Source organism: Lepidochelys kempii, chromosome 2 (assembly GCF_965140265.1).
Source record: "Lepidochelys kempii isolate rLepKem1 chromosome 2, rLepKem1.hap2, whole genome shotgun sequence".
Taxonomy (NCBI): Eukaryota; Metazoa; Chordata; order Testudines; family Cheloniidae; genus Lepidochelys; species Lepidochelys kempii.
Genome location: NC_133257.1, coordinates 12,298,393 through 12,325,928, shown reverse-complemented (window position 1 = coordinate 12,325,928; position 27,536 = coordinate 12,298,393). Strand labels below are relative to the sequence as shown.

The window sequence follows — 27,536 nt, the reverse complement described above, 5'->3', positions numbered from 1 at the left end:
TGGACATTTTCATTGAGATATTACAATTTTTGTCCAATTTTTTAATGAAGATGTTTTCTTTTCCTTTTTTTTTTTTTGAGAGGGTAAATAATGTTGATTTTTCTATCAGCTCTGCCTATGAGTTATCTAGCCCATGCACATGCCTGGATAATACTGTCCTCTATGCTATGATTTTTAGTGTTTTTGCAGCCCACCACTCAGTGTGTGTTACACTATCTCCTCTGTGCCTGCTCCACAGAGGATACATGCTTGCTGCTACTGCTGCCAGCCAGAGAACCTAGCCCATTGGGAGCTCAAGATGTAGAAGTTCACGCCCTCCTTAGCTCTGGGGTTCCTGGATCTAACTGCCATCGATGACCAAGATGACTGCCTTTACACTTTGTCCAATCTAAACTTAGAAGTCCAAGGCATTGGAGTGACATTCTGGCGTCACTGAAATCAAGGGCAAAACTCCCAATGACTTCAATAGGACCAAGATTTCACCCTAGGTCTTAGAATACTTTTCTTAGCAAACAACTCCACCTCACCATTAGTTTCCCTATCCCGCATTTCTCATGCACCCAAGACTAATGGGAATTTGGGATGCATGTGGAATACCGAACCAAATTCTAGAACTTGTCCCTGATATTTGTCTTAAAAAGTTTCCTCTTCTTAATGTCACCTATTTTCTTGTAGGCATACCCCCTCACACCACAATAAATAATTCCTGTTACTGCTTGGGACAATTATGCAGCATGTCAAAGTATCAGGTTCTACATATGATACAGATGTGAATAAAGTTTACTGGTGGCCTATCATATAGGATTCTAGCCTGGTCAGTCATCATCAGTATTACTGAAATTAACTTGCCATTCTCTGATTTCAGACAATGGCATAAAGAGGTCTTCAGGGTCTGGCATAAGCTATCCATTTTTGATTGAATCATGACTATTTCGGGCTCAGATTGCATAGGAAATACATAAATTTTAGTCCAGACATCGAAAAGTGATGAGTTATTTTGGTGCACAACTTGATACCCAATTTCAGGAAATACCCAGCCACTGAAAACATTAAAATATTTAAAATACAACCTAGATGGAGTGACTATATGGACCTACTCTAAGGTGGGTGCATAACTGGTTGAAAAATTATTCCCAGAAACTAGTTATCACTGGTTCACAGTCATGCTGGAAGAGCATAGCAAGTGGGGTCCTGCAGGGATCAGTTCTGGGTCCGGTTCTGTTCAATATCTTCATCAATTATTTAGATAATGGCATAGAGAGTACACTATAAAGTTTGCAGACGATAACAAGCTGGGAGGGGTTGCAAGTGCTTTGGAGGATACGATTCAAATTCAAAATAATCTGGACAAACTGGAGAAATGGCCTGAAGTAAATAGGATGAAATTCAATAAGGACAAATGCAAAGTACTCCACTTAGGAAGGAACAATCAGTTGCACACATACAAAATGGGAAATGACTGCCTAGGAAGGAGTACTGCGGAAAGGGATCTGGGGGTCAAAGTGGATCACAAGCTAAATATGAGTCAACAGCGTAACACTGTTGTAAAAAAAGCAAACATCATTCTGGGATCTATTAGCAGGAGTATTGTACGCAAGACACAAGAAGTAATTCTTCTGTTCTACTCCATGTTGATCAGGCTTCAACTGGAGTATTGTGTCCAATTCTGGGCACCACATTTCAGGAAAGATGTGGACAAACTGGAAAAAGTCCAGAGAAGAGCAATAAAATTATTAAAAAGAAAAGGAGTACTTGTGGCACCTTAGAGACTAACCAATTTATTTGAGCATAAGCTTTCGTGAGCTACAGCTCACGTATGCATCCGGTGAAGTGAGCTGTAGCTCACGAAAGCTTACGCTCAAATAAATTGGTTAGTCTCTAAGGTGCCACAAGTACTCCTTTTCTTTTTGCGAATACAAACTAACACGGCTGTTACTCTGAAATCAAAAATTATTAAAGGTCTAGAAAACATGACCTATGTGGGAAGATTGAAAAAATTAGGTTTGTTTAGTCTGGAAAAGAGATGAGTGAGAGGGGACATGATAACAGTTTTCAAGAACATAAAAGTACAAGGAGGAGGCAGAAAAACTGTTCTTCTTAACCTCTGAGGATAGGACAAGAAGCAGTGTAGAAAGAACAGTAAATACGGCAGGTGACCAGTTTGGCTTAACAGTGAAATCCTTGCTGATCTCAAACACAAAAAAGAAGCTTACAAGAAGTGGAAGATTGGACAAATGACCAGGGAAGAGTATAAAAATATTGCTCGGGCATGCAGGAGTGAAATCAGGAAGGCCAAATCACACTTGGAGTTGCAGCTAACACGAGATGTTAACAGTAACAAGAAGGGTTTCTTCAGGTATGTTAGCAACATAAAGAAAGTCAAGGAAAGTGTGGACCCCTTACTGAATGAGGGAGGCAACCTAGTGACAGAGGATGTGGAAAAAGCTAATGTACTCAATGCTTTTTTTGTTTCTGTCCTTCCAGAACAAGGTCAGCTCCCAGACTACTGCACTGGGCAGCACAGCATGGGGAGGAGATGACCAGCCCTCTGTGGAGAAAGAAGTGGTTTCGGACTATTTAGAAAAGCTGGACCAGCACAAGTCCATGGGGCCAGATGCGCTGCATCCAAGAGTGCTAAAGGAGTTGGCAGATGTGATTTCAGAGCCATTGGCCTTTATCTTTGAAAACTCATGGCGATCGGGGGAGGTCCCGGACAACTGGAAAAAGGCTAATGTAGTGCCCTTCTTTAAAAAAGGGAAGGAGGAGGATCCGGGGAACTACAGGTCAGTCAGCCTCACCTCAGTCCCTGGAAAAATCATGGAGCAGGTCCTGAAGGACTCAATTCTGAAGCACTTAAAGGAGAGGAAAGTGATCAGGAGCAGTCAGCATGGATTCACCAAATGCAAGTCATGCCTGACTAATCTAATTGCCTTCTGTGAGGAGATAACTGGTTCTGTGGATGAGGGGAAAGCAGTGGACGTGTTATTCCTTGACTTTAGCAAAGCTTTTGACACGGTCTCCCACAGTATTCTTGCCAACACGTTAAAGAAATATGGGCTGGATGAATGGACTATAAGGTGGATAGAAAGCTGACTAGATCATTGGGCTCAACGGGTAGTGATCAATGGCTCCATGTCTAGTTGGCAGCCGGTATCAAGTGGAGTGCCCCAAGGGTCGGTCCTGGGGCTGGTTCTGTTCAATATCTTCATAAATGATCTGGAGGATGGTGTGGACTGCACCCTCAGTAAGTTTGCAGATGACACTAAACTGGGAGGAGAGGTAGATACGCTGGAGGGTAGGGATAGGATACAGAGGGACCTAGACAAATTGGAAGATTGGGCCAAAAGAAATCTAATGAGGTTCAACAAGGACAAGTGCAGAGTCCTGCACTTAGGACAGAAGAATCCCATGCACCGCTACAGACTAGTGACCAAATGGCTCGGCAGCAGTTCTGCAGAAAAGGACCTAGGGGTTACAGTGGATGAGAAGCTGGATATGAGTCAACAGTGTGCCCTTGTTTCCAAGAAGGCCAATGGCATAAGTAGGGGCATTTCCAGCAGATCGAGGGACGTGATCATTCCCCTATATTCGACATTGGTGAGGCCTCATCTGGAGTACTGTGTCCAGTTTTGGGCCCGACACTACAAGAAGGATGTGGAAAAAATGGAAAACATCCAGCGGAGGGCAACAAAAATGATTAGGGGACTGGAACACATGACTTATGAGGAGAGGCTGAGGGAACTGGGATTGTTTAGTCTGCGGAAGAGAAGAATGAGGGGGGATTAGATAGTTGCTTCCAACTACCTGAAAGGGGGTTCCAAAGAGGATGGATCTAGATTGTTCTCAGTGGTAGCACATGACAGAACGAGGAGTAATGGTCTCAAGTTGCAGTGGGGGAGGTTTAGGTTGGATATTAGGAAAAACTTTTTCACTAGGAGGGTGGTGAAGCACTTGAATGCATTACTTTCGAGGTGGTGGAATCTCCTTCCTTAAAAGTTTTTAAGGTCAGGCTTGACAAAGCCCTGGCTGGGATGATTTAGTTGGGGATTGGTCCTACTTAGAGCAGAGGGTTGATGACCTCCTGAGGTCTCTTCCAACCCTGATATTCTACGATTCTATCGGCTTAAATTGGAGCAAGGGTGGTTTAGGTTGGGCATTAGGAAAAACTTCCTAACTGTCAGAGGGGTTAAACACTGGAATAAATTGACTAGGGAGGTGGTGGAATCTCCATCACTGGGGATTTTTAAGAGCAGTTTGGACACACACCTGTCAGGGACGGTCTAGATAATACTTAGTCCTGCCTTGAGTGCAGGGAACAGGACTAGATGACCTCTCGAGGTCCCTTCCAGCCCTGTGATTCTATAAATTGGGCACCCAAAATCATTAGAGACTTATGAAAATCTTGTAACTGAGAGCAGGACTTACCCCAGATCTCCAAAGCCAAGCAATATTCAAAAGCATAGGTTACAGAGCATGCCAAAAACTGCCTTCTAATACTGCACCAATACAAAGTGAGCTGCATAGACTCCTTCTAGAAGACTGTAAAATAATGCAACTGCCCCTTGATAATACACTTTTCTTAATGGAAGGGTATTCACCAAGACCCCTATGCTCCCACATTTCAGCTAAAACTAGCTAAATATTATGTGTACTATGCAAAGAAAATGATTTAGAGACACCACAATTTTTTTGAATTAGCGCGATCAAAAAGTTAGAATTTCCACTCCTCCAGTTTGACTTTTGATTAAAGCCACACATTTCTAATCTTAACCTTGCCTTTTGACATTTCCAATTAGCCTAGCAGAACAAATTATATAAAACTGCCTCTCTAACCATACATAGATTCTGAGAAGATGAAAAGCAAGATAAACTATTAATTTCCTTGTGTGAAAGGTCTTAATATAAATGTAGTCTCTTATCTCTGTATTGCTTTATAAACCAGGGTTCATTTTTCAGGCATGCTGAAATGTGAGATGATGGAATAGCTGACCTACTTAGCACTAGCTGAAAATGTTCTCTTCACTTTTTTAAACTCTTGACACTTTGTTAAAATAAACAGAATTCAGGGGTTGCTTGAAATAAAAAAGTAATTATTAGGTCTAAGCCTCTTATGAATAGAGGGTCCCAGAGGTCCTTCTGTATTTGGACAAGTAACTTCTGAAAATAACTGTGATTTAATAACTTAGATGTGCAAACGGGCAGTATAACAGGTGAATAATGGTGTAGCTAACATACCCATCCAAATTGCATCAGCCACCCCGCTGCCTATGAGCTGCAGCACTGTTCAGAATCTCCATGGTGCTATGGCCCTCCCATGCCTACCCTACTCCAGCATCCCCATGCCTCTCCTGCACCCAGCTTGCAAGGGGGCCCTCAAAGGACAGCCATATGGATGTCTTCCACAGTGCCTGGACTAGAGAGATCCTCCCTCAGCAAGATGCAAGGCTTTTCGAGCCCCCTTATGTCGCTCTGGCCCTTTTACCTAGTGTAAAGACCAGAATGGGCACACAAATCTCTTTAAAGTGCTTAAGTCAGTAAAGAAATGCTTTCGCCTTATCTTATGTTCCCCTTTTAAGTCTCTTCTTTTTATGTTGCCCTATTTTTTCTCCCTCTTCTCAAACAAATTTGGGAACATTTTTTGTTCAGGTCCTAAACTCCCAAACTCTGCTTTTCCAGGAACTTGAAATTTCTGATTATCTACCATAACACCCACCATAGCTAATAATTACTTCTAGTGCAGCTCATCCCTAGAGTATTTCAGATTTTATATCTATGATGCACCCCTGATAAATATAATGCATATTTACCCGGAACACTCTACTCTCCATGTAAACATACGTATTTATTTTTCAGGTTGGTTTGATAAGACCTGAAAACAAATTAGAATGTATTCATTCAAAATTAAATGTCTCCCCATTCTATGCTTCAAAAAGAATAAATTTATCTTCACTTAATGGAGGCAGAAATTACCTTTCAAAATGTTATTGAAACTAATGACTATAATGTTATACAATTCATGATGCTATTTCTTCTTGCTCTAATGAGCAAAGAAGCGCACATACTTGTGTTGACTGTATTGAGGTTCATGAGAGGATTAGCAACAAAACATTTTCTCCAAAAATGGAAGAAACGTATAATTCCTTTACTGAAAACTGCTTTGAGATTCTTAAACAGTAATAAGGTGGGTATGGTCAAACATTAACTTGTAGTCATTAAAAACACGGGGAAAGAGTTGCCAGTGAAGAAGGTTACACATCAGAGGCCTGATTCACTGTTACTCCTTTGAATCATGCCCTAGATGCAAGGCAGTCACAATCAGTGTAACTTGAACTGATTTGAGATTCAGTGGGCATGAAAAAGCATCGTTTACATTAGAATGGTGTTCTACAAGGACCAGTTTCAACCTTGTTGTAAAGTGGTACAATTCCCATCGGAATACACAGGAACTGCAACCCTGAAACTGCTGCAGGCATAAATAAATGCAGTAGGGGTCCTCCTTTTCTTACCCTCTTATTAGCTCCACTCTGTACAGGTTCTTATATAGCACTTGACACTGTAGTGTCTGAGTGCATTCCAGCAGCATTTTAAGCAATGTAACTACACATTTCTTTGTTCTCTCATTCTTTCCCCAGGGGAGAAGCATGTGTAGTGGAGTGTCTTATTTTGGTCGGGTCTTTTTTTGTTTTTAATATACCTGTTGCTATGTGCTTATATTAGAGAAGGCAAGGTCAAAGAAACATGCCTTGCATTTGCTTTTCTTGCACTGCCAGAAGACAAACTGCTCATTCTAAATCCCTGTTTAATGCCAAATCACTGCTTTGCTACATGCACCTGTTTTATTACACTCTTACAAATGACATGTAATTTAAATCACAATCTGCATCACCACTGAACTTAGACAGTACACTTCTATGGGCGTTGCAACTGTTTTCTCCTGGCTGCACTTCACCTATGGTTTATACAGATGCTGTGTCAGTCTGCCCTACCTTATTCCAGGCAGGTACGATTCCCACATATAACTAGATACACAATACACGGTAGCCAACAACTTAGAACAATTAAAACCTATTTTCTGCAATTAGAGCCTATGGTCAAGTTTTCAAGGGGATTTATCTATGTGGAAAGTTTTAAGGGCTGGTAACAAGCCATTTTTGAACTAGAGAAACAAAGAAACGTTGGCCACAAATCAGAAGTACTAAGTAATTTATTTAATTGTGTGTAACTCAAAGTCTGAGCAATTTTCTTCAGACAAATTCTCCTTCGCCTTCAGAGTAAACCCGTTACAGTGCACGGGAGTGGGCCTAGTCTAAAAATAGGGCTTATAATTAATAATAAATAATGCCTATTTCTTATATAGTACTTTTCTTGGGAAGTGCTTCACAGTCTTAACAGGTTGAAAAAAAAGAGGGCATGTTTAGTCTTAAGATCAAAAAACTGAGTGAGGCAAGGGCTGATAAGTCTTCAGATAGGTTAAGGGCTGTTACAGAGAGGATGGTGATCAGTTGTTCTCCATGTCCACTGGAGGTAAGACAAGAAGTAAGGGGCTTAAAGCTAGGTTAGATAGTAGGAAAAACTTTGTAACTATAAGGGTAATTAAGCTCCTGAATAAGCTTCCAAGGGAGGCTGTGGAATCTCCGTCATTGGGGTCCTGGAGAAGGACACTCCCACACACACTACTTGCGGGTTTAGCAACCACAGGAGGGACTCGATAACCAGAGGAGGAAGTGTAACTAACCTGTCTAGGCAGTCTTGGGATGGCCTGCACACGGAGGCCAGCCAGGCCTGCAGAGGCCAGAGTCGAAGTCTCACGTGCTGTACTATACACTGTGACAGACCCAGACCAGTGGGATACAGGAGTCTGGTAGAAGTCAAATATATTGGTCACTGGATGAACAGCTTTCTGTTCCCAGAGTGACTAGAGCAGGGGCTGCCCTAGAGCAATCAGGAACCTGCCAGAACCAATTAAGACAGGCAAGCTAATCAAGACACCTGGAGCCAATTAAGAACTTCCTAGCTTACATTATGGCAGGCAGGCTAATCAGGACACCTGGCTTAAAAAGGACCTCCCTTCAGTTAGTGGGGGGGCACCATGGGGAAGTAGCCCAGGGAGTTGTAGCTGTCACACAGCTGATACAGGGAACATTGTGGACAGCTGTTATCCACAGGGCCCTTGGCTGGAACCCGGTGTAGAGGGTGGGCCCAGGTTTCCCCCCGTCATCCCCCCAACTCCTGATCGGACACAGGAGGAGTTGAACCTGGTCTGTGAGAAACACCAGAAGGGAAGGTCAGAAAGGGATCTGCCCTGTCCCCGACCCATTAGGTGGGACACAGAGACTGCAGGGATTGTTCTCCGTTTCCCCCATGCTGGCCAGTGATGAGGTTAGCTGAGTGGACGGCAGGTTTGAGCCACTAGCAAGAGTGGCCAAACTGAGGGCTGCCGTGAATCTCTGAGGCAAGCAAATCCGCCAATAAGCGCGGGACACACCGAGGCAGAGGAGGAACTTTGTCACAATACGTAGAAGCAACTATGTGACCAAGCAGCTTTAGGCAACCTTGAGCCATAGCGATGGGGTATCGCGTTAGCGCCTCTATGATGGCACCCTTAGTCAGAAAACAGTATTCTGGAAGGAATGCTTTGGCTTGACCTGAATCTAAGAGAGCTCTGATGGGCTCTATCCTCTGGGTAATGGTTAGAGTTGATTTGGCACATTCAGTATTAGCCTGAGCTCTTTGAAAGTCGATCATATGAGGTTCACATGCTGTTCCACTTTGTGTTTGATACGGCCCTTGACAAGCCAGTTGTCTAGGTACGGGAAAACTTGTACCTGTCACCTCCTCAGGAATGCGGCTACAACCGACATGCTTTGGTGAACACCCGAGGGACCACCGAAAGCCCAAAGATGAGAACCACAAACTGATAATGGGCATTGTTGACCACAAAGTGGAGAAACCACCTGTTGGAGAGCACGATCAACACATGGAAGTATGTGTCTTTGAAGTCGAAGGCAGTGTACCAGTCCTCTGGCTCCAGGGAGGGAATAATGAAAGCCAGAGAGATCACGCAGAACTTCAGCTTTGTCATGAATATGTTGTGGTTCCACAGGTCCAAAATGGGTCTTAACCCACCTTTGGCTTTCAGGATTAGGAAATATCGGGAATAGAAACTCTTTCCCCAGAACTCCTGAGGGACCTCCTCTACGGCTCCAGCTTCCAGAAGCACTTGCACTTCCGGTATAGAGAAGTTGCTCAAGAGAACGGTCCATGAAGAGAGACAGGGAAGGGGGATGGGAGGGAGGAAGGGAACAGAATTGGAGAGAATATCCCAATTCTACCATGTGCAAGACCTACTGGTCCGAGGTGATCTGGGCCCAGGCCTGTTAGAAATGGGATAGATGATTCAAAAAACAGGGAGAAGGATCTGGGATTGTGACTGGTGCATCGCCCCCAGGTATACCTTCAAAGTTTTGCTTGGGAGCTGAAGACTGCCTCGCCGAGTTCCGTAATCTTTTCTGGGCTGAGAGGGGTAGAAGCGTGGCGGGTCTGAGGCTTAAAATGCTTTCTTTGTGGGGCTGGCGTATGGTGCCCCAGAGATTTTAATGTTGCTCTTGAGTCTTTGAGACTATGGAGCCTAGAGTCCGTTTGTTCTGCAAACAGACCCAAGCCATTGAAGGGCATGCCCTGAATCATTTGTTGGACCTCATGTGGGAGGCCCGAAAATTGCAGCCATGAGTGCCTTCACATGGCTATAGTGGTGGACAATATGCGGACATCCGCTGAGTCCAATGCAGCTTGCAAGGAGGTCTTTGCAATAGCCTTGCCCTCCTCGAGGATGGCTCCAAAGTTGGAGTGAGAGTCAGCTGAGAATAACTCCTTAAACTTGGATAAAGTGTTCCAAGAGCTACAGTTATTATGGTTGAGGATCACTTGTTGATCGGCAAGCTGAAACTGGAGCCCCCCGGTGGAAAAGACCTTATGGCCAAAGAGGTCCATCTTTTTTGCCTCCTTAAATTTGGGTGTAGGACTCTGCTGCCCTTGTCTATCTTTTGCATTTGCCACCTCCACAACCAGCATGCCCGGCTGAGGGTGGGTGAATAGGTATTTGTACCTCTTGGAGGGTACAAAGTACTTCCTTTCCACCCTCTTGGCCATGGGGGGAATGGAGGCGGGAGTTTGCCATAGGGTCTTGGTGGTATTCTGGATAGTCTTGATCAAGGGTAAGGGCACCTTTGAAGGACCCGTCATGGCATCCACTTCTTCTGACAGCACCTCTGCCTAGAGGCACAGATTTTGTGCTGCCTTCTGAGTAGCTCTTGATGGTCTCTATTGTCCATAGAAGGAAATGTGGCAGATGAGCCCTCTACTGCCTCGTCCAGGGAGGAAGAGGATGATGCCCTTTGAAGCACTGGGTCCTCTTAACCCTCCAACATGCAGGGGCTCTCTCATGCTGATATTTCATTTAGATATTTTCTATTTAGAAAAGATGGACATGCATAAGTCCATGGGGCCGGATGCGCTGCATCCGAGAGTGCTAAAGGAGTTGGCGGATGTGATTGCAGAGCCATTGGCCATTATCTTTGAAAACTCATGGTGATCGGGGGAAGTCCCGGACGACTGGAAAAAGGCTAATGTAGTGCCCATCTTTAAAAAAGGGAAGAAGGAGGATCCTGGGAACTACAGGCCAGACAGCCTCACCTCAGTCCCTGGAAAAATCATGGAGCAGGTCCTCAAGGAAGCAATGCTGAAGCTCTTAGAGGAGAGGAAAGTGATCAGGAACAGTCAGCATGGATTCACCAAGGGAAAGTCATGCCTGACTAATCTAATTGTCTTCTATGACGAGATAACTGGTCCTGTGGATGAAAGGAAAGCAGTGAACATGTTGTTCTTTGACTTTAGCAAACCTTTTGACATGGTCTCCCACAGTATTCTTGCCAGCAAGTTAAAGAAGTATGGGCTGGATGAATGGACTATAAGGTGGATAGAAAGCTGGCTAGATCATCGGGCTCAACGGGTAGTGATCAATGGCTCCATGTCTAGTTGGCAACCGGTATCAAGCGGAGTGCCCCAAGGGTCGGTCCTGGGGCCGTTTTTGTTCAATATCTTCATATATGATCTGGAGGATGGTGTGGATTGCACCCTCAGCAAGTTTGCAGATGACACTAAACTGGGGGGAGAGGTAGATACGCTGGAGGGTAGGGACAGGATACAGAGGGACCTAGACAAATTAGAGGATTGGGCCAAAAGAAATCTAATGAGGTTCAACAAGGAGAAGTGCAGAGTCCTGAACTTAGGATGGAAGAATCCCATGCACCGCTACAGACTAGGGACCGAATGGCTCAGCAGCAGTTCTGCAGAAAAGGACCTAGGGATTACAGTGGATGAGAAGCTGGATATGAGTCAACAGTGTGCCCTTGTTTCCAAGAAGGCCAATGGCATTTTGGGATGTATAAGTAGGGGCATTGCCAGCAGATCGAAGGACGTGATCATTCCCCTCTATTCGACACTGGTGAGGCCTCATCTGGAGTACTGTGTCCAGTTTTGGGCCCCACACTACAAGAAGGATGTGGAAAAATTGGAAAGAGTCCAGCGGAGGGCAACAAAAATGATTAGGGGACTGGAACACATGACTTATGAGGAGAGGCTGAGGGAACTGGTGATGTTTAGTCTACGGAAGAGAAGAATGATGGGGGATTTGATAGCTGCTTTCAACTACCTGAAAGGGGGTTCCAAAGAGGATGGCTCTAGACTGTTCTCAGTGGTAGCAGATGACAGAATGAGGAATAATGGTCTCAAGTTGCAGTGTGGGAGACTTAGGTTGGATATTAGGAAAAACTTTTTCACTAGGAGGGTGGTAAAACACTGGAATGCATTACTTAGGGAGGTGGTGGAATCTCCTTCCTTAGAAGTTTCTAAGGTCAGGTTTGACAAAGCCCTGGCTGGGATGATTTAATTGGGGATCGGTCCTGCTTTGAGCAGGGGTTGGACTAGATGACCTCCTGAGTTCCCTTCCAACCCTGATATTCTATGATTTCCTGCACGGAGGCAGGGGTGGTACTGGCCCTAGTCCCGGCCTTGGTGTTGGCCTCGGTGCCGGCTTGGACACTGGTGCGATGGTGTCCCCCATAAGGCTTTATGGAAATATGCTTATGAATATATATATGACATAAGTGGAATATGTTTTATGCTACATATGCCATGTATCATATCTATGCAAAGGTTATGATCTACTGAATCTATTAATCCTATTTGTATGCATGTATCAGTTTTGTATTCAAAATTATGAATATTGGCTGTGAACTGGCTTGATTTTTAAATAGCCTTTGTAAAGCATTCAGTCAGCTTCTTGAGAAAGGAATGTGCAAATTAAGTGCCCAGTCAAAAAGCACTTAAGGGACAATGGATCTTGGGAGGCTCCAATCCACATAAGAAGTCTACATGAGGACATTCAAGCTAGCATGTGAGCCATGGCTGCTACCTCTAAGTTCTGAGTCATGCATGGACATGTGACTTGCCCATGTGACTCCAAAACTCCATCTTGTAGCTGGACTTTGCATAGGAGAGAGGAGGGGTTCTCCACCCACAAGAGAAAGTCTATTTAAGCCTGTGGGAGACCCCTATATTTTGTCTTCAGTTGGCTAAAGAGAGAGCCTCTCCACCCCCAAGGATACCTGAAAGAAACTAGAACAAAGGACAGTAACTACAGGGGATGTGAATGATTCCTGGACCCAGACTAGAAGGAGACTAGTCTGTAAAAGGAAGCTTACTGAAACACCTCCGAGGGTGAGGTTTTATCTGTATTCAGTTTTCTTAGAAATAGACTTGTGCATTCTATTTTATTTTGCTTGGTAATTCACTTTGTTCTGTCTGTTACTACGTGGAACCACTTAAATCCTACTTTCTGTATTTAATAAAATCACTTTTTACTTATTAATTAACCCAGAGTATGTATTAATACCTGAGGGGGGGGCAAACAGCTGTGCATACCTCTCTATCAGTGTTATAGAGGGCGAACAATTTATGAGTTACAATGTATAAGATTTATACAGGACAAAACTGATTTATTTAGGGTTTGGACCCCATTGGAAGTTGGGCTTCTGAGTGTTAAAGGCAGGAACACTTCTTAAGTTGCTTTCAGTTAAGCCTGCAGCTTTGGGGCATGTGGTTCAGACCCTTGGTCTGTGTTGGAGCAGACTGGCATGTCTGGCTCAGCAAGACAGGGTGCTGGAGTCCCAAGCTGGCAGGGAAAGCAGGGACAGAAGTAGCCTTGGTACATCAGTTTGCAATCCCAAGGGGGTTTCTGTGATCTAAACCGTCACAACTGGGCTCTGATCCCTGTGGAGGTTCCCACACCATGGAGGATGATGTGGGGATCTGCCTGTCCGAGGTGATAGACAGAGATCTGGAGCTTGTCCCCTGGGCTTGATGATACACCCACGGGGTCCAGAAAGGCTCCTGTGTGGGCACCTGCCATTGTGGTGGTCAGCACATCATGAGAACTTGCTGACCATCCTCTTGCCTCAAATGGTGATGTGAGTGATGCTGGCTCCATCTGGAGATGTACGATTCTGGCTCCGACCCAGAAGTTGAGTCCGACCTCGGTGATTAGTGGTATGGTGCCAGAGAGCAGTGGCGAGTGGAGGGTGACCAGCACCACATCATGGCTGGTTTGCCCTTAGAAAGCACGGCTCCTCTGTCTGGTGCCGGTGCTGCCTCACGATGAGGTTCCTGGTGGCCTCAAACATGTCTGGAGTGGATGGAAGATCCAACTCCCCCATTTGGCTCTCCCACGCCGGGGACTCCAAAGGGATCAGACTCGGCAGACCTGCCTATGATGCCGGAGTCAAGGTTGCTGGTTTTGCTGGAGCAGGGGCTGAGTGTCCTGGCACGGGATGCACTCTATGGGGACCCTCACACTAGATTGCTCTCACTGTGGGCGAACGCCTCATCTCGACTCTCTTTTACTTTCTGTGCAGCACCAGTGAGTGAAAGTGGTGCCGGGAAGCCACAGAGCTCATCTTTGGTGGCAGAGATTGGCAGCACCCGGGGTCTCTAGACCCCGAGTCCTTTGTCTCTCAATGAGGCCAGTGCGCTCTGCACCAAAGTGCTGTGCCGGCTGGGGATAAAGAGCTGACTCCATAAGGAGAAGTTTCAACCTAAAGTCCCTCTCCTTCTTGGTTCTTGGGTGGCACCTCTACAGATTTTACACTTGTCAGTCTGGTGGGCTTCTCCCAAGCACTTTACGCAGCAGTCATGAGGGTCTCCCCTGGGCATTGGCTTCTGGTAGGACCCACACAGTTTGAAGCCTTGAGACCAAGGCATACCCCAGTCCCTGGGGGAATGTGGGGGGAATAAATCCCAACAGAAACTTATCTAACTAAATATCCTATACTAAAAACATTAACTAACTCTAATTAAAACTATTTACAGATATAAATAGGAAAGTCCACTAGGGGATCGCTTGCCCTAGCAAGAGAGAGAAGCAGCTCCAATGACTGTCACAGCCAGTAAGAAGGAACTGAAGAGGTGGTGGGTCAGCAGGGACCTATATATATATGTATATATATATATACTGCCATGAAGGCATAACTCCATGGGGCTCCACAGCCGACCTGATGGGTACTGCTAGGGGGAAAACCTTCCAATAACCATGCACGTGGCACGCACATACCTGCTTGGATGGAATCGACATGAGCAAGCACTCAAAGAAGAAGCTAAGTCGATGAAAGAGTGTCTCCCACTGACATAGCATGGTGTAGACACCCCGTTAGGTCCATGTAAGTTACATCGCTCAGGCGGGTGATATTTTTCATACCCTTGAGCGATGTAACTTACATCAACTTAAGCAGCAGTGTAGACCAGGCCTTAGACATGGAGGTACAGCCCACAAAGACTAATGATCCTACAGATCAAAGTCCACATCAAGGATTCCTCTTTAACAGGTCAGTTAACATCTTATTTCCCTCCCCTCACCCTTTTCATTGCTGGTAAAGCCAAGGAATTTCTCTCCATTTCCAAGAAAAAACATACATATTAACATCAGGACTGTACATGTACTGCCTTATGTTATATATGTACATTTACATTATATAAGTTAGTTAATATTAACTTCCTGGAAGTCCCAAGGGCTGGTCTCAAATTCACAAGTTTGGTTGGTCCCTGATTTTGTTTCTCATTGAAGAGTTTTGGGAGCTAAAAGCTATGCTATTTCTGCAACGGAAAATACTTATTTCTTTCATTCCCCACCATCTTCAAGTGTTGTCACCTCCCATGGTTTTATTGCAAGTCTCATGTTATTTTTATTTTTCTTAGCATCCCAGCTGCTGAAATGAAAATGTCAGCTTTTATTTTTTGAAAGAGAAAGTTCCTGGTCCTCATGGCTGTGGAGAAACCTTGAAAAATCTGAATGCAAAGGTCTCAATAAAACAGAAGACAAATAGAAAGAATCACAAATTTTAAAGTCAATCTCATGAATTTTGGGGCTTTGACTCATGATTTTATAATACTTTGGGCTGCCAGGGCTGCCTCTTTCATAGTGCATATTATTAAAACTTGCAATGTTTTAATTTCTCCTCCCCACCCACACACAAATATCTATATATGCACTTGGGCAGATCAGAGTCCTGTGGCACCTTATAGACTAACAGACATATTGGAGCATAAGCTTTCATGGGTGAATACCCACTTCGTCGGATGCATGCATTCACCCACGAAAGCTTATGCTCCAATACATCTGTTAGTCTATAAGGTGCCACAGGACTCTTTGCTGCTTTTACAGATCCAGACTAACATGGCTACCCCTCTGATACTTGGGCAAATCAGTGACAACAGAATAAAGAAATGTCATAGAATCATAGAATATCAGGGTTGGAAGGGACCCCAGAAGGTCATCTAGTACAACCCCCATGTCCTGTTGGGAGATATATATAGATACATACAGATAGAGATAGAGATATATATCTGGTATGAATGATGCGTGCTTGACATGAATATGTGCATTGCGAGTTAGCAACCAATGTAAGGACTTAAGGTTAAGGGCTATTAGAACTCTTTGTGCAAAAACAATCTTATGATTGTCTGAAAAAAATATGAAAAATCAGAAAAGGAAACAACACCAAGTGGACTGATATAAAATTGTATAAGAATTGGAGGAAATGGCACGCCTCGGATCATGGCGGCTCACCTAGGATTGTCTCTTTAAAATTATTCAGGTAAAGGGCCTAGTAAACAAAAGCCAAGAACCAATAACGTGATGGAATGAACTATAAATGGATGCCTATGATTTCTGCAAATCAGAACAGTTTATTGATCCAGAGTCCTGTGTGGATATGTATGTGATTTTGCCAGCTCCCCTCATTTTATGATCTTATCCTGACGCAAGGAACCTCGACTGGCCATCGGGACCATTCTGACCTTTGGACTCTGGTATAGTATGCTTGGAGTATAAATATGAAGCAAGTAAGATCTGTTTTGTAATCAATAATGCGCATTTAGAGTATTGCATACCAACACTGTGTCCGGTATCTTCCTGCTCCCCACCCTGTAGGGAGACCTCTATTGTGGGTCTAACAAGTGGTGGAGAATGCAGAGTGGGGAGAGATATTAAGGAGTGCCGGATTTGGAGATGGGGTCTTACAGTGTTGGGGGAGTACTTGTCTAAGACTAATAAGGGTAACTCCTTATTTGTAAAATTTGTAAAAAACGTGTGAGGGGAAAAAAACGCATGGGGCGATACCACATGGTGTTAGTGTAATAATGTTTAAAAAACTATTTTTTTAAAAAAAATGAAGGAGTGGAAGAGGCACCTCCATGGACTAAAGTTAAAGCCCCTTCTCTGTTAGAGAAGAAATTTATTGCATTTGGGACATGCCCTTGGATGGAAGGTGCGGTGGAACCAGATGTAATATACTTGATACCTTAAAAAACATGTTTAAAAAATATGTACAGCTGTACAAGCCTAATGCCAGTAAAAGCAAACGGCCGTAGTATGGCTGTTGTGGCAAGCTGTAAAAAAGGCAATTCATGTAAGGGGGAAATCGCAAGAGTTTCTCACAGTTGGTGCCAGAAAACTATAGCAGCATTGAAAAAGCAAGTAAAAATACAGGAGCTGTGTGTCAAAAAACAATCAATTATAAAAAATCAAAAATCAAGTAAAGTATTTAAAATTAACATAAAAAAATCATGTACTGAAGTCTAAATGGGTTAAACCATTTTCCATCATAAATAAAATTTCACCTACTGTAGTGCAAATTAACAACAACAAAAAAGTGGGTCCACACATCACAATTAAAGTTCTGGCCTAAAAATTAAATAATGTTCCTTTCTTTTTCATTTAGTTTATCTTACAGAGGACAAGAAATGCCCAATTGCACCCAAAATTATCCTCTACGGACCTTGGATTTCAAGTGCAAATACGGTGCTACAATTTTTGTAATTGGTTTATTGCTTATGCTTGCTTTGCTTTGCATTTTGTGCTTAGTAAAAAATATGTGTTGTGTGTGTTATATTTAAAAACATCATAATACCGAAGCTCGAGCAAAAATAAAAAAGGTTAGTGTAAGTATTTAAAATAATATGGCCAAAAGCATCAGACATTATTCCAATTGAATAAGGGCTATGGTTTCAATATGAAGAATTCTCATAATTCAAAAAGGGTAAAAATATGGTTTGGGGCTTTTATGTTTTTTAAATATTTGAAAAAAATTAGGGGTACATGACTATACATATGGAAGCACCTCTAAAATGAAGGTATAAATCAAAGGAAACAATACATTTGACTACTTGTGGAACAAAATGAAAAAAAAAACAGGACCAAACAAAATCAAATGTAAAAAAACCCACAACGTTTAAGGTAACATTTAAAATATGACCGAAAAAAATGTAACATGAAAATATACAAAGCCAAAAAATTTAAAAGAGCAATAAAAATATTTGTACATACTAAAAAAAAAGGTCACCTAAGGTTTGTTTTTATTATAACTAAATTTAAGCTAAATATAAGTACTCTAAACTGTACCTTTTAAAGCTTAAAATTTAATGTAGTCACCCTAAATGTGACTAATAAACAAAAACTGGCTAATACTCATGTGAAATAAAATAAATCAATGGCTCTTAAGTTATAAAAATATGGTGTAAATACAAATCCTTCCATAAGAATCAAATTAAGTTGCTTTAGGAAAATTAATGGGGGAATATATTTTCAAAAATATGGTCTTTTTTATGTTGCTTAATAAAATACCAGTAAACAAAATCGCACCAAGAATCACGGCAGACGAGCACTCATGTAGGAGGGAAAAAGTAATCAAAGACCCAACTATTGTAAACCAAACAATATGGTTAAAAAAAGTGCAAGTAAACGTAAGTGCACAACAGCCAAAGTGTACGCCATATGCCTTGCCTCTATTACAAGCATGGCAACAACAATAAAAAGAATGAACTATACAAAATAAAAAAGGTATAGAAAAATATATCATAGGTAGCATTGAAGACGAAGTTTTAAACTCATTTAATATTAAAACGTTACCAAACAAATGTCAGTTTTGGGTAAAATTTGGGGGGCTATACAGACACATGTAACACAACATTTTGGTGCATTATCGAAACAAGGAATAAGAAGTGTGGATCTCCAGTTAAAACAAGCCCAAACCTTAGAAACATCTGTAAATGTAAATCTATTTGGTGTGTCTAAAATTAACAATAAAACTTTACTAGTAATACAATGTATACAAATGCAAACTATAAAATATAGTACATTAAAAAAATGGTTAATCTGCTAAGTATTTGGCAATGGCCTTTTAAATGGTTCCAAAATCCTCATATATAAAATCAACAAATTACAAAATAAAAAAATATATATAAAGTTTAATTAAAATCAAGCCACTCTGAGGGGAAAGTAAAAAGCAGCCGTGGCCTGGAAGTTGCCAAAAATTATTAATAAAAAGTGAATAAAAATAAGTGAAACATAATTAAAATACAAATTAATAAAATTAACAAAACATTGTAAAAAGTAAAAACAAAGCAAATGGGTGTGCCCACAACTAACTTGGTCCCTAGAGAAATGTCATTTAAACCATTTAAGCAAACAATGTACCATGCAATATTTAGCCACGAATGGCAAAAAAGTGTTTAATTTAGGCAATGGGTGTATCTGTGTGGTAACCACTAAAAACGTGTATTTAAAAAAAGTATAACAAACAAAGGCCCAATTAAGTCATATTAATGTAATTAACAAAGGTCATTATTAATAAAATTATTTACCAACGTCCTCTATTTTTTTAAAATAGTTTAAAAACCAAAAAATGTAAACTGGTCCTTCAATTTAAAAATACATTGGAAACAATAAAAAAAATTAATAAAGGCAAAAATCAGGCAATATACAAAAGTATTATCTAAGTCTGCTCAGCTAAAAAAAAACCAAACATTTTGCTCCACAATGATCAAATATTAAACATCCTATTGTCATATTATTTGCATTACTAATTTTGTTAACCTTTATTATGCTCTGTTTATACTACCGAATAAAAAAGCAACAAAAAAATGTAAAGCAAGTAATATATAAAATTAAATTGCTTGCAAAATTGTAAAGTAATACAATAATTAATGGCATTAATCATGTATCAAGAGGCGGGTGTGTATATATACACACACACATTGTGATTCATATATCCATGTAATGTGTTTTAGGTCATAAAGGCCTGGTATGAATGACGCATGGTCAACATGAATGCATGCTTTGCAAGTTAGCAACTGAAGCAAGGAATTAAAGTCAAGGACTATTAGAACTCTTTGTGCCAAAACAATCTTATATTCCAAGAAAAACACGAAAAATCATCAAAAAAGGAAATAACATCAAATGGACTGATGTAAAATTGTATAAAAATTAAAGAAAATGGCACGCCTTAAATCATGGCGGCCCGCCTGAAGCTGTGTCTTTAAAATTGAGTGGGTAAAGGGCCTAGTAAACAAAGGCAAAAAACCGATGACGCAACAAAATGAACTATAAATGAATGCTTATAATTTCTGCAAATCAATGTCGTTTATTAATCCAGAGTCCCGTGTGAATATAAATGTGGTTTTGCCGGCTCCCAGCATCTTATGATCTTACCCAACAAAAGAAACCTCGACTGGCCATTGGACCATTCTGACCTTTGAACTCTGGTATAGTATATTTGGGGTATAAATGTAAAGTAAGTAAGGTTTGTTTTATAATCAATAAAAACCATTTAAAGTATGGTATACCAACTCCGTGACCAGTATCTGCATGCTCCCCATCCTGTAGGAAAACCTCTATTGCCGTCTAACAGTCCAACTGATTAGCTTAAACTTCAGCCCCATTAAATGATGCTCTTCCACAGGCTGTATGAATCAATTACAAAACCCTATCAAAGTTAGCCAAGGAAGAATCTTTTAAAGCCTTAACGTCTTAAATACCCCTGCCTTGATATTAGCCCTGTAAAGCTATTAACCTCCTGCCTGGATTGCATTAGCGTTCTGCAAGTCTGCTGCTAATCCTGTAACCACTGTACGTTTTGCCTTCGGTTTATAAGGGTTTTTTGTTTTGTTTTGTTTTTTGTTTTTTTTTAAAAAAAGACTGATGAAAACGCTGCAGCCTCATTTGTCTTTCAGGCATGTACAAATGTTAGGAGGAAGAAAATGCTCGGAGCTCCGTCAATGAAATGAAGAAACAGGAAAGGAAGGAAGTAGTTTTACCTGCTTCCTGGACAATATGCTCATTCCCTTGGTTTACAATGCAGAACTGCATTATCTTATATTCTTTTTTTAACAGGAAGGTAAAGTTAGATTTAAAATGTAGTTCTTCTGATAGCTTTTCGCTGTGTTCTAGGAGACAGCCTGCGTCACGGCCTTCTGCTAACAGGGCCCAATCTAAAGCCCACGGGAGTTAACGAAAAGATTCCAAATGACTTCAGTGGATTTTGGATTAGACCCATAGTTGTTTACACTGACCTAGTGTCCCCTTTGTCCAGAAGGAGCCCAAAGCACTACACCATTTACAGGTCAGATTGCCAAATGCACCTTCCTATGCTGGCCACACCCCAGAGAGAGACAGAAGGCAAGATAGTGTGTTCCCATTGCTTCCCTCCCAAGAGCTTCCACCAAGGAAGGGGCAGCTTTAATTCCACCAGAGCTCTGTATGGGCTGTGTGGGTGGAAGCGGCAGCGGGGTTGCACTAAATGAACTCCTCATGTCCCAAACTATACTCCCTCCCCAGGCAGTGCCGCCCTCTGGGAGGGGCTCTGCTGAGTCCTTGAAGGACGCCTCGCAGAGGAATCGTACTAACCTCCTTGCAGGTCCTGCTGCCTGGCACTCTGCACCCAGGTCTGTGTCAAGCTTCCTCCAGCCAAAACCTCACCGTGTATTTGGTCATATTTTATATAAACAATAGCCTTCCCATTCTCAGCTGCTGAAACGCCATCACCGCTGTAGTGCAACGTGGCCAAGTGTTGAATACTACCCAATAGTTCCGGGCAGGAAATGGAGAATTCCCATGTCCAGCAAACCATAGGGAAGCTTTTACATAGGTGATTTAATTTTTATTCTGCCATTCCTAGCCCAATTCTGCAGCCTCTTGAGGTTCAGCAAGCTCAGATGAAATGCAGAGAAGCGTCTGGATTTCCAGGTGCTTCCCTGAACTTCCTTTTAGCCATTACTATACATTTCATGTCTTTGAGCACAAACTGCTCATTCCCATGTGCAGCAGCCAGGAGAGTTGTTTATTCACATTTTCACTTACCCTAGAAACGGTTCCCTATTGAATCTGGCTCTGCATCTCACACACACACCATGAGGTTTGGAACCAGATTCAAACTTCAGAACTGGAGCCCATCTCTTTAACAGGCCAAACCAGAACACCGTCTCTAAATGCCCCTGAGCTTTAGGAGAAGTTCAGATCTGGATCTAAACCCAGATTTGTACTTGGATTATCTCTCATTTACTCTGTTTTCCCCAATCTGAACAAATGAACCCAGTTCTCATCAGGTCACTTTCCTATGAATTTCTCACCTGTTTGCTCTATGATTGTTGCAGCCAGTCTATGGGGAATCCTGGATGGAAGTTTCAACCCTGCTCGTATCTGGTAGTATCTAGAGAAAATTTTTAAAAAAAATGCTGTTATACAGATGACTACTCCATTCAACACAAGAAAAATAGTTAGAACACACATTGGATATTTATGCGAGTTCAGAGAGCAAACATGCAGTATGCAGCTATGATATTAAGGAGAGCAGGTGGATTGGACTGTTAAATATTGTGGCCCTAATTCTCTCATTCACACAAGCTTTATACAAGTTTAATTCCATTGACTTCAAGGGAATTACTCCTGATTTACGCCAATGTGTGAGGAGGATTAAACACTATCTGATTAACATGAAGAGCCATGACAAGAAAAGCTTGCTTCAAGAAAAGAAGAGTGGGTAAATGTCCATGATGCAATGCAACCCGATTGGATAGGATGCACTGAAAAGTTAACACAAGTGAAAACACAAAAGAAATGTTTGTACATTATCCAACCTCCCTCCCTCCTGCTTCCCGCCCCCAGTTAACATGCTTCTATTCATATTATGATTATTATTAACAAGGCAACTCTATACGTATTTGCATGGCCAGGTAGGTCTAAGCCTACTTGCATTGTAGTTCACAGAATCATAGAATATCAGGGTTGGAAGGGAACTCAGGAGGTCATCTAGTCCAACCCCCTGCTCAAAGCAGGACCAATCCCCAATTAAATCATCCCAGCCAGGGCTTTGTCAAGCCTGACCTTAAAAACTTCTAAGGAAGGAGATTCTACCACCTCCCTAGGTAACGCATTCCAGTGTTTCACCACCCTTCTAGTGAAAAAGTTTTTCCTAATATCCAATCTAAAGCTCCCCCACTGCAACTAGTTATTTGCTTTCAGTGGGCCAAATCTTGTGCTACACCTACAGGCTCTGACTTTCGTTTTTGTCAGTGGATGCTCTCCTGCCTTCCAGTTTCACTGTGTGCCATGTATGTGCTCCTGTCGCTTATTGGTGGCTTGTGGGTGCTAAGCACCCCTTATTTTTTCAGTAGATTCTTGATCCCCGAAGCACCCACGGAGTCGGCGCTTCTGGTTACACCTATCAGGACAGTATCTGGCCACAGAACAGGAGAGAACAGCATTGGAAATTTTGCCTGAGTGAGAGTAAAGTGCACTGCAGGACTCTGTGGAAAATTTGCATATATCTACACACAGCTTTGTATATAAATATAGAGGTATACTCCCCAACAAAAATCTTCATTAGCCAAGAGTAACAGGCACCATAGTCCAATAAACAGGGTCCTGCCCTGTAATTCAGGATATCTGGGTTCTGTTCACAACTGTCACTGACCTGCTGTGTGTCTTGGTGGAGTCATTTCACTTGTGTGTGTGTCTGTGTTTCTTCTCCTACTCTTTGCCTGGTCTATTTACATTATGAATTCTTTGGGGCAGGTATTGTAGGACTGTTCAACTTAGAAAAGACACAGGTAAGGGCACATATGATAGGGGTCTATAAAATTATGAATGGTGTGGGGAAAGTGCATAGGGATGTGTTACATACCCCTTTACATCTGACAAAAATTAGGCATCACCCGATGAAATTATTAGACAGCAGGTTTGGAACAAACAAAGAAATACTTCTTCACAGAATGCACAGTCAACCTGTGGAACTCATTGCCATGGGATCTTGTGAAGGCCAAAAGTATAAATGTGTTCAATTAAAGAATTAGATAGAGGATAAGCCCGTCCACATCTAGTAGTCAAGATGGTCAAAGGGATGGAACCTCATGATCAGGGTATCCTTAAAACTCCAACTGCCAGTAGCTGGGACTGGACCACAGGGGACAGATCACTAGATAATTGCCCTGGTATGTTCATTCCCTGTGAAGCATCTGGCACTGGCTACTCTTGGAAGTCAGGGTACTGGGCTAGTTGGACCACTGGTCTGACTCAATATGGCCATTCATGTGTTCTTATGTCTGTGATAATGTGTATGTACAATGCCTAGCACAGCACAACCCTGGCTTCAGTTACTGCCTCTAGCTGTACATTGTGATAATTTTAGATTTAAAGGGTTTGTCACTGGAATCCAATCAGATAATATTTACACTCTTTACACAACTACTACATTTGTGTGTGTAGGGGGGGGTGTTTTTATTTTTTGATGAGTATCTGGAAATGAACATTTCAGGAAGCCATCCAAATCCAACTTGACATAACTGCCATTGCACCCACCAGCCCCACCCCAATTCCACGACCCACCAAAATTACACTCTGTCCCTTTGTTCCATTCTGTGGTGGAGACAGGTTGGTGCAAGTACTTTAACGCATTTAGATATGGTTTATTAAACCCTTAGCAAAGATTTTAAGACCAGATCAGACCCACACACATTAAACCCTTCAGCATGGGGCTTTGTGGGGAGAAAAATCTCCATGGGGTTCCCTCACAGAGATCCCCATGCAAAGACTGGGGTTTGATCAAACCCTCCCTGCAGAAAAGGGTTCAGGCCCAGCCACCCAAACCTGGCAAATCCCTGAGGAGCTGCATGGACCCCGTGGCACCTCCACACCATCGCTGCCCCCTGGCACGTCACTGGCACCAGATATAGGTGAGACCTGCATGCGAGAAGCCCGGACTTCATTCACTCACACCCTACACCCCACACCTATTTTGCTGATGCATGATTGGGAACGGAGTGCAAGAGCAAAGTGCCTGATTTACACATCTTCCTTACACTGGTTTTAGACAGCTGCAGGACCACTGACTTCAGTCGGGGCACTCCTGATTTATCCTGGGACACATGAGGGCAGAGTTGAACTGAAGGTGTTTAATCATAGTGAAAATATAAAGTAATACAATTTTTTTTTAAATGATAACAACCTGCTTGCACTATCAGCAAAATCAAAAGTACCTTTCTAAATTAAAATATTAATATTACTACTAGCCATAGCTGATGGTTGCCACAAATAAGTAACACGACTCTTTAGTATGCAGACATTAACTGATAACATGTTTTATCACAAATCCCTGTCAAACTGGACTAATTCCCAGTCTGACAGGGACTCATGTGCATAATCCTGACTGCATGTGCATCTTTCATAGGGAAAAATAAAATCCTACCATTTCGGGCTGCCTGTTTTATTCCTCTATGTCTAAAGATTCTCACTGTTCAGGAAACACTGGAAGGGATGAGCAACTATTCAGCTAGAAAGCAGAAAACATTCAGACTGCACAGTTTTACCCTAGGATAGCATCTGAGCTCTCCTTAAGCAAACTCAGCCATTGCTTCAACAGCTCTGCACACTGCATCATTCCTTACACGCATTATCCTCCATGTTTAATCTGTACCACACTCCCTTTTCTTCATCTTTCCCCTGAGGCATCCTGGTCTTTTGGATTTTACCCTTGCCGGTTTTCAAAGGAATATGCTCATCTAAAGCAATATGGTTGCACCAGTTTAAAGTTTGCATTGCTCTGTGAGACAGCATCCATTTCTCTTTTTTAAAAGATTCTAGATGAAGGACCTACAACTGCCTTGCATAGTATGAAGAGCATCCAGGCTCTGCACCGTTAAGGGTGAAACTACCTCTCCATTATAAAGCCCAAATCTCCACTGCCTTGCTCCCTGTATAATCATTTATTCCTGTGCCAAGTGAGAATGGAGTAGGAGTACAATACTACTGTGACTTTTACTTTGCACAGTTTCACAGGACAATCCAAGGTGCAAAACAGCCATTTCTGCAACATACCAGGTCACAGTCCAGACTAGTGGTGGGGTGGGGGTCCTGAGTCACCCCTGTCCTGCAACCTTTGGTACCTTACAATGCCTTGCTGAAGAAGCTCCCACCTGGGCTGCTCACAAACAGCCTTCCAGCATGCAAGCCACACCCATATCATGTGTGAGTAACTGTAGCCTGCTAGTTACGTCCCTGGCTTTCACCAGCCTTGGTTGTACTGCCAGGTGACCCCAACATGCCCCCAGTCCCAGATTTTCTCCAAGAAATGTATGTCATGTACTGTCCAGCACTCTGCTAGACAGTACACATATACTCAGTTCATTATTCCTTTAGGGGAATAATATTCCAGTTTATTACCTTAGAGTTACCTAGATACTTTATCTTAAACACATTGGATTAGACACAACAATGAAACAAGTTTCTTAACTACAAAGAGATAGATTTTAAGTGAGTACAGGTAACGAGGCACAAAAGTCAGAAATGGTTACAAGAAAAATAAAGATAAATGCTTATTAGTATCTACTTAAGAAACTCTTAGTTGCAAAGCAAACTTTCTCACCACATGCTCCAGCAGATTACTGAGCAAATTTTCAGATCAGAACCTCTCTCTCACAGTCCAATAGCTGTTTCCTTTTGTCTTCTCAGGTGTGGAGAATTAGTTGGGTAGGGAGATAGACAGGGGTCCCTTGGGGTGTTGGTCCCTCCTTTTTATAGTTTTAATACCCTTCTTGGAAAACATTTCCAGCTGAGACCCAGGAGACAAAGAGTCTATGTGGAAGGATGTTCCCTGCTGGTTTTTCATCTATTTGAACTTTCTTTGTTTTCCCTTCCTCTTTGATGACTCTGTTTACTGCTTAAATGCAAATTAAGGCAAGCACACATTCCTTTGTTTAGGACAGACCTGTTTTCCAATTTCTGGTTGGGCAGGGCTGTGGGGTTTGGAACATGTGTTGTTAACATCATACAGAGAAATCTTGTAACTGCACATACAATGTTGCCATACATATTTTATCAGAATAATACTGACCAGCAAATTATGAGTCTTCAAATGATACCCTACAAGGCATACCTTGTACACAGAGTATTATAACAGTGTGTAGGGTGTGAATATAGGAATGTATTCCATCACAGTTTCTTATCCCCCTAATGCTAACATAAATAAACCAATTCAGCTGATATTTCACAGGCATAATGGAGATTACAAACTCTTCAGGGCAGGACCTGTCCTTTACTGTGTGTTTGTACAGCGTCTAGCACAACAGGCCCTCAGTCCTGATTGGGGCTTCTATATGGACTATGGCAATATCAATACATAACAATCCATATTATCTGAGGATAGAATGTTTCCAAAATGTTTGGGACCAACTGGACAATGCATTCGGGAGTGAGGAAGAGTCAAAAAGGCATGGAGGTGGTTTTATTTTTTAAAAGTAATCCACACTTTGAGCTCATTATTCTTTGATCGGTTGGGTTTGGGGAGGAGCCATGTCTTTGGCTTGTTGTGGAGAATTTAGCGAGTAATCGTGTGGGGTTTGTATTTGTCTCATTCGGTTCTTCAGTACTCCAGTTTTATACACATTAGGAGTGTGATCCCAAACTTAACAAACTGCAAAAGTGCCATAGAGCTCTCAGGAACCGTGGAGGGCATCTTCTGATCTGCTGCTGCTTCTACTGTCCCTTTAGCAACCTGGGGCTGAGAGGCGTCCCAGAAAGCAAGAGAAGCAATTCTAAAAGGTTATTGGCCTCCCTCTCTGAAGATGACTAAAGGGGTGGAGCAGGAGTGGGGAGATCG

General features: G+C 42.3%; 1 protein-coding gene across 2 annotated transcripts in view; it reads right to left on the bottom strand.

The window, feature by feature from the left end:
- FAM135B (family with sequence similarity 135 member B) overlaps positions 1-27,536 on the bottom strand; it is a 349,946-nt gene that overhangs the window by 196,886 nt on the left and 125,524 nt on the right. For both annotated transcript variants that reach the window (XR_012157070.1, XM_073330058.1), the window contains exon 3: positions 22,015-22,094. Coding sequence is in view for 1 of the 2 variants with exons in the window: in XM_073330058.1 (XP_073186159.1) it covers positions 22,015-22,094 (80 nt within the window). In the remaining variant the exon portion in view is untranslated. The remainder of the gene's footprint in view (positions 1-22,014; positions 22,095-27,536) is intronic.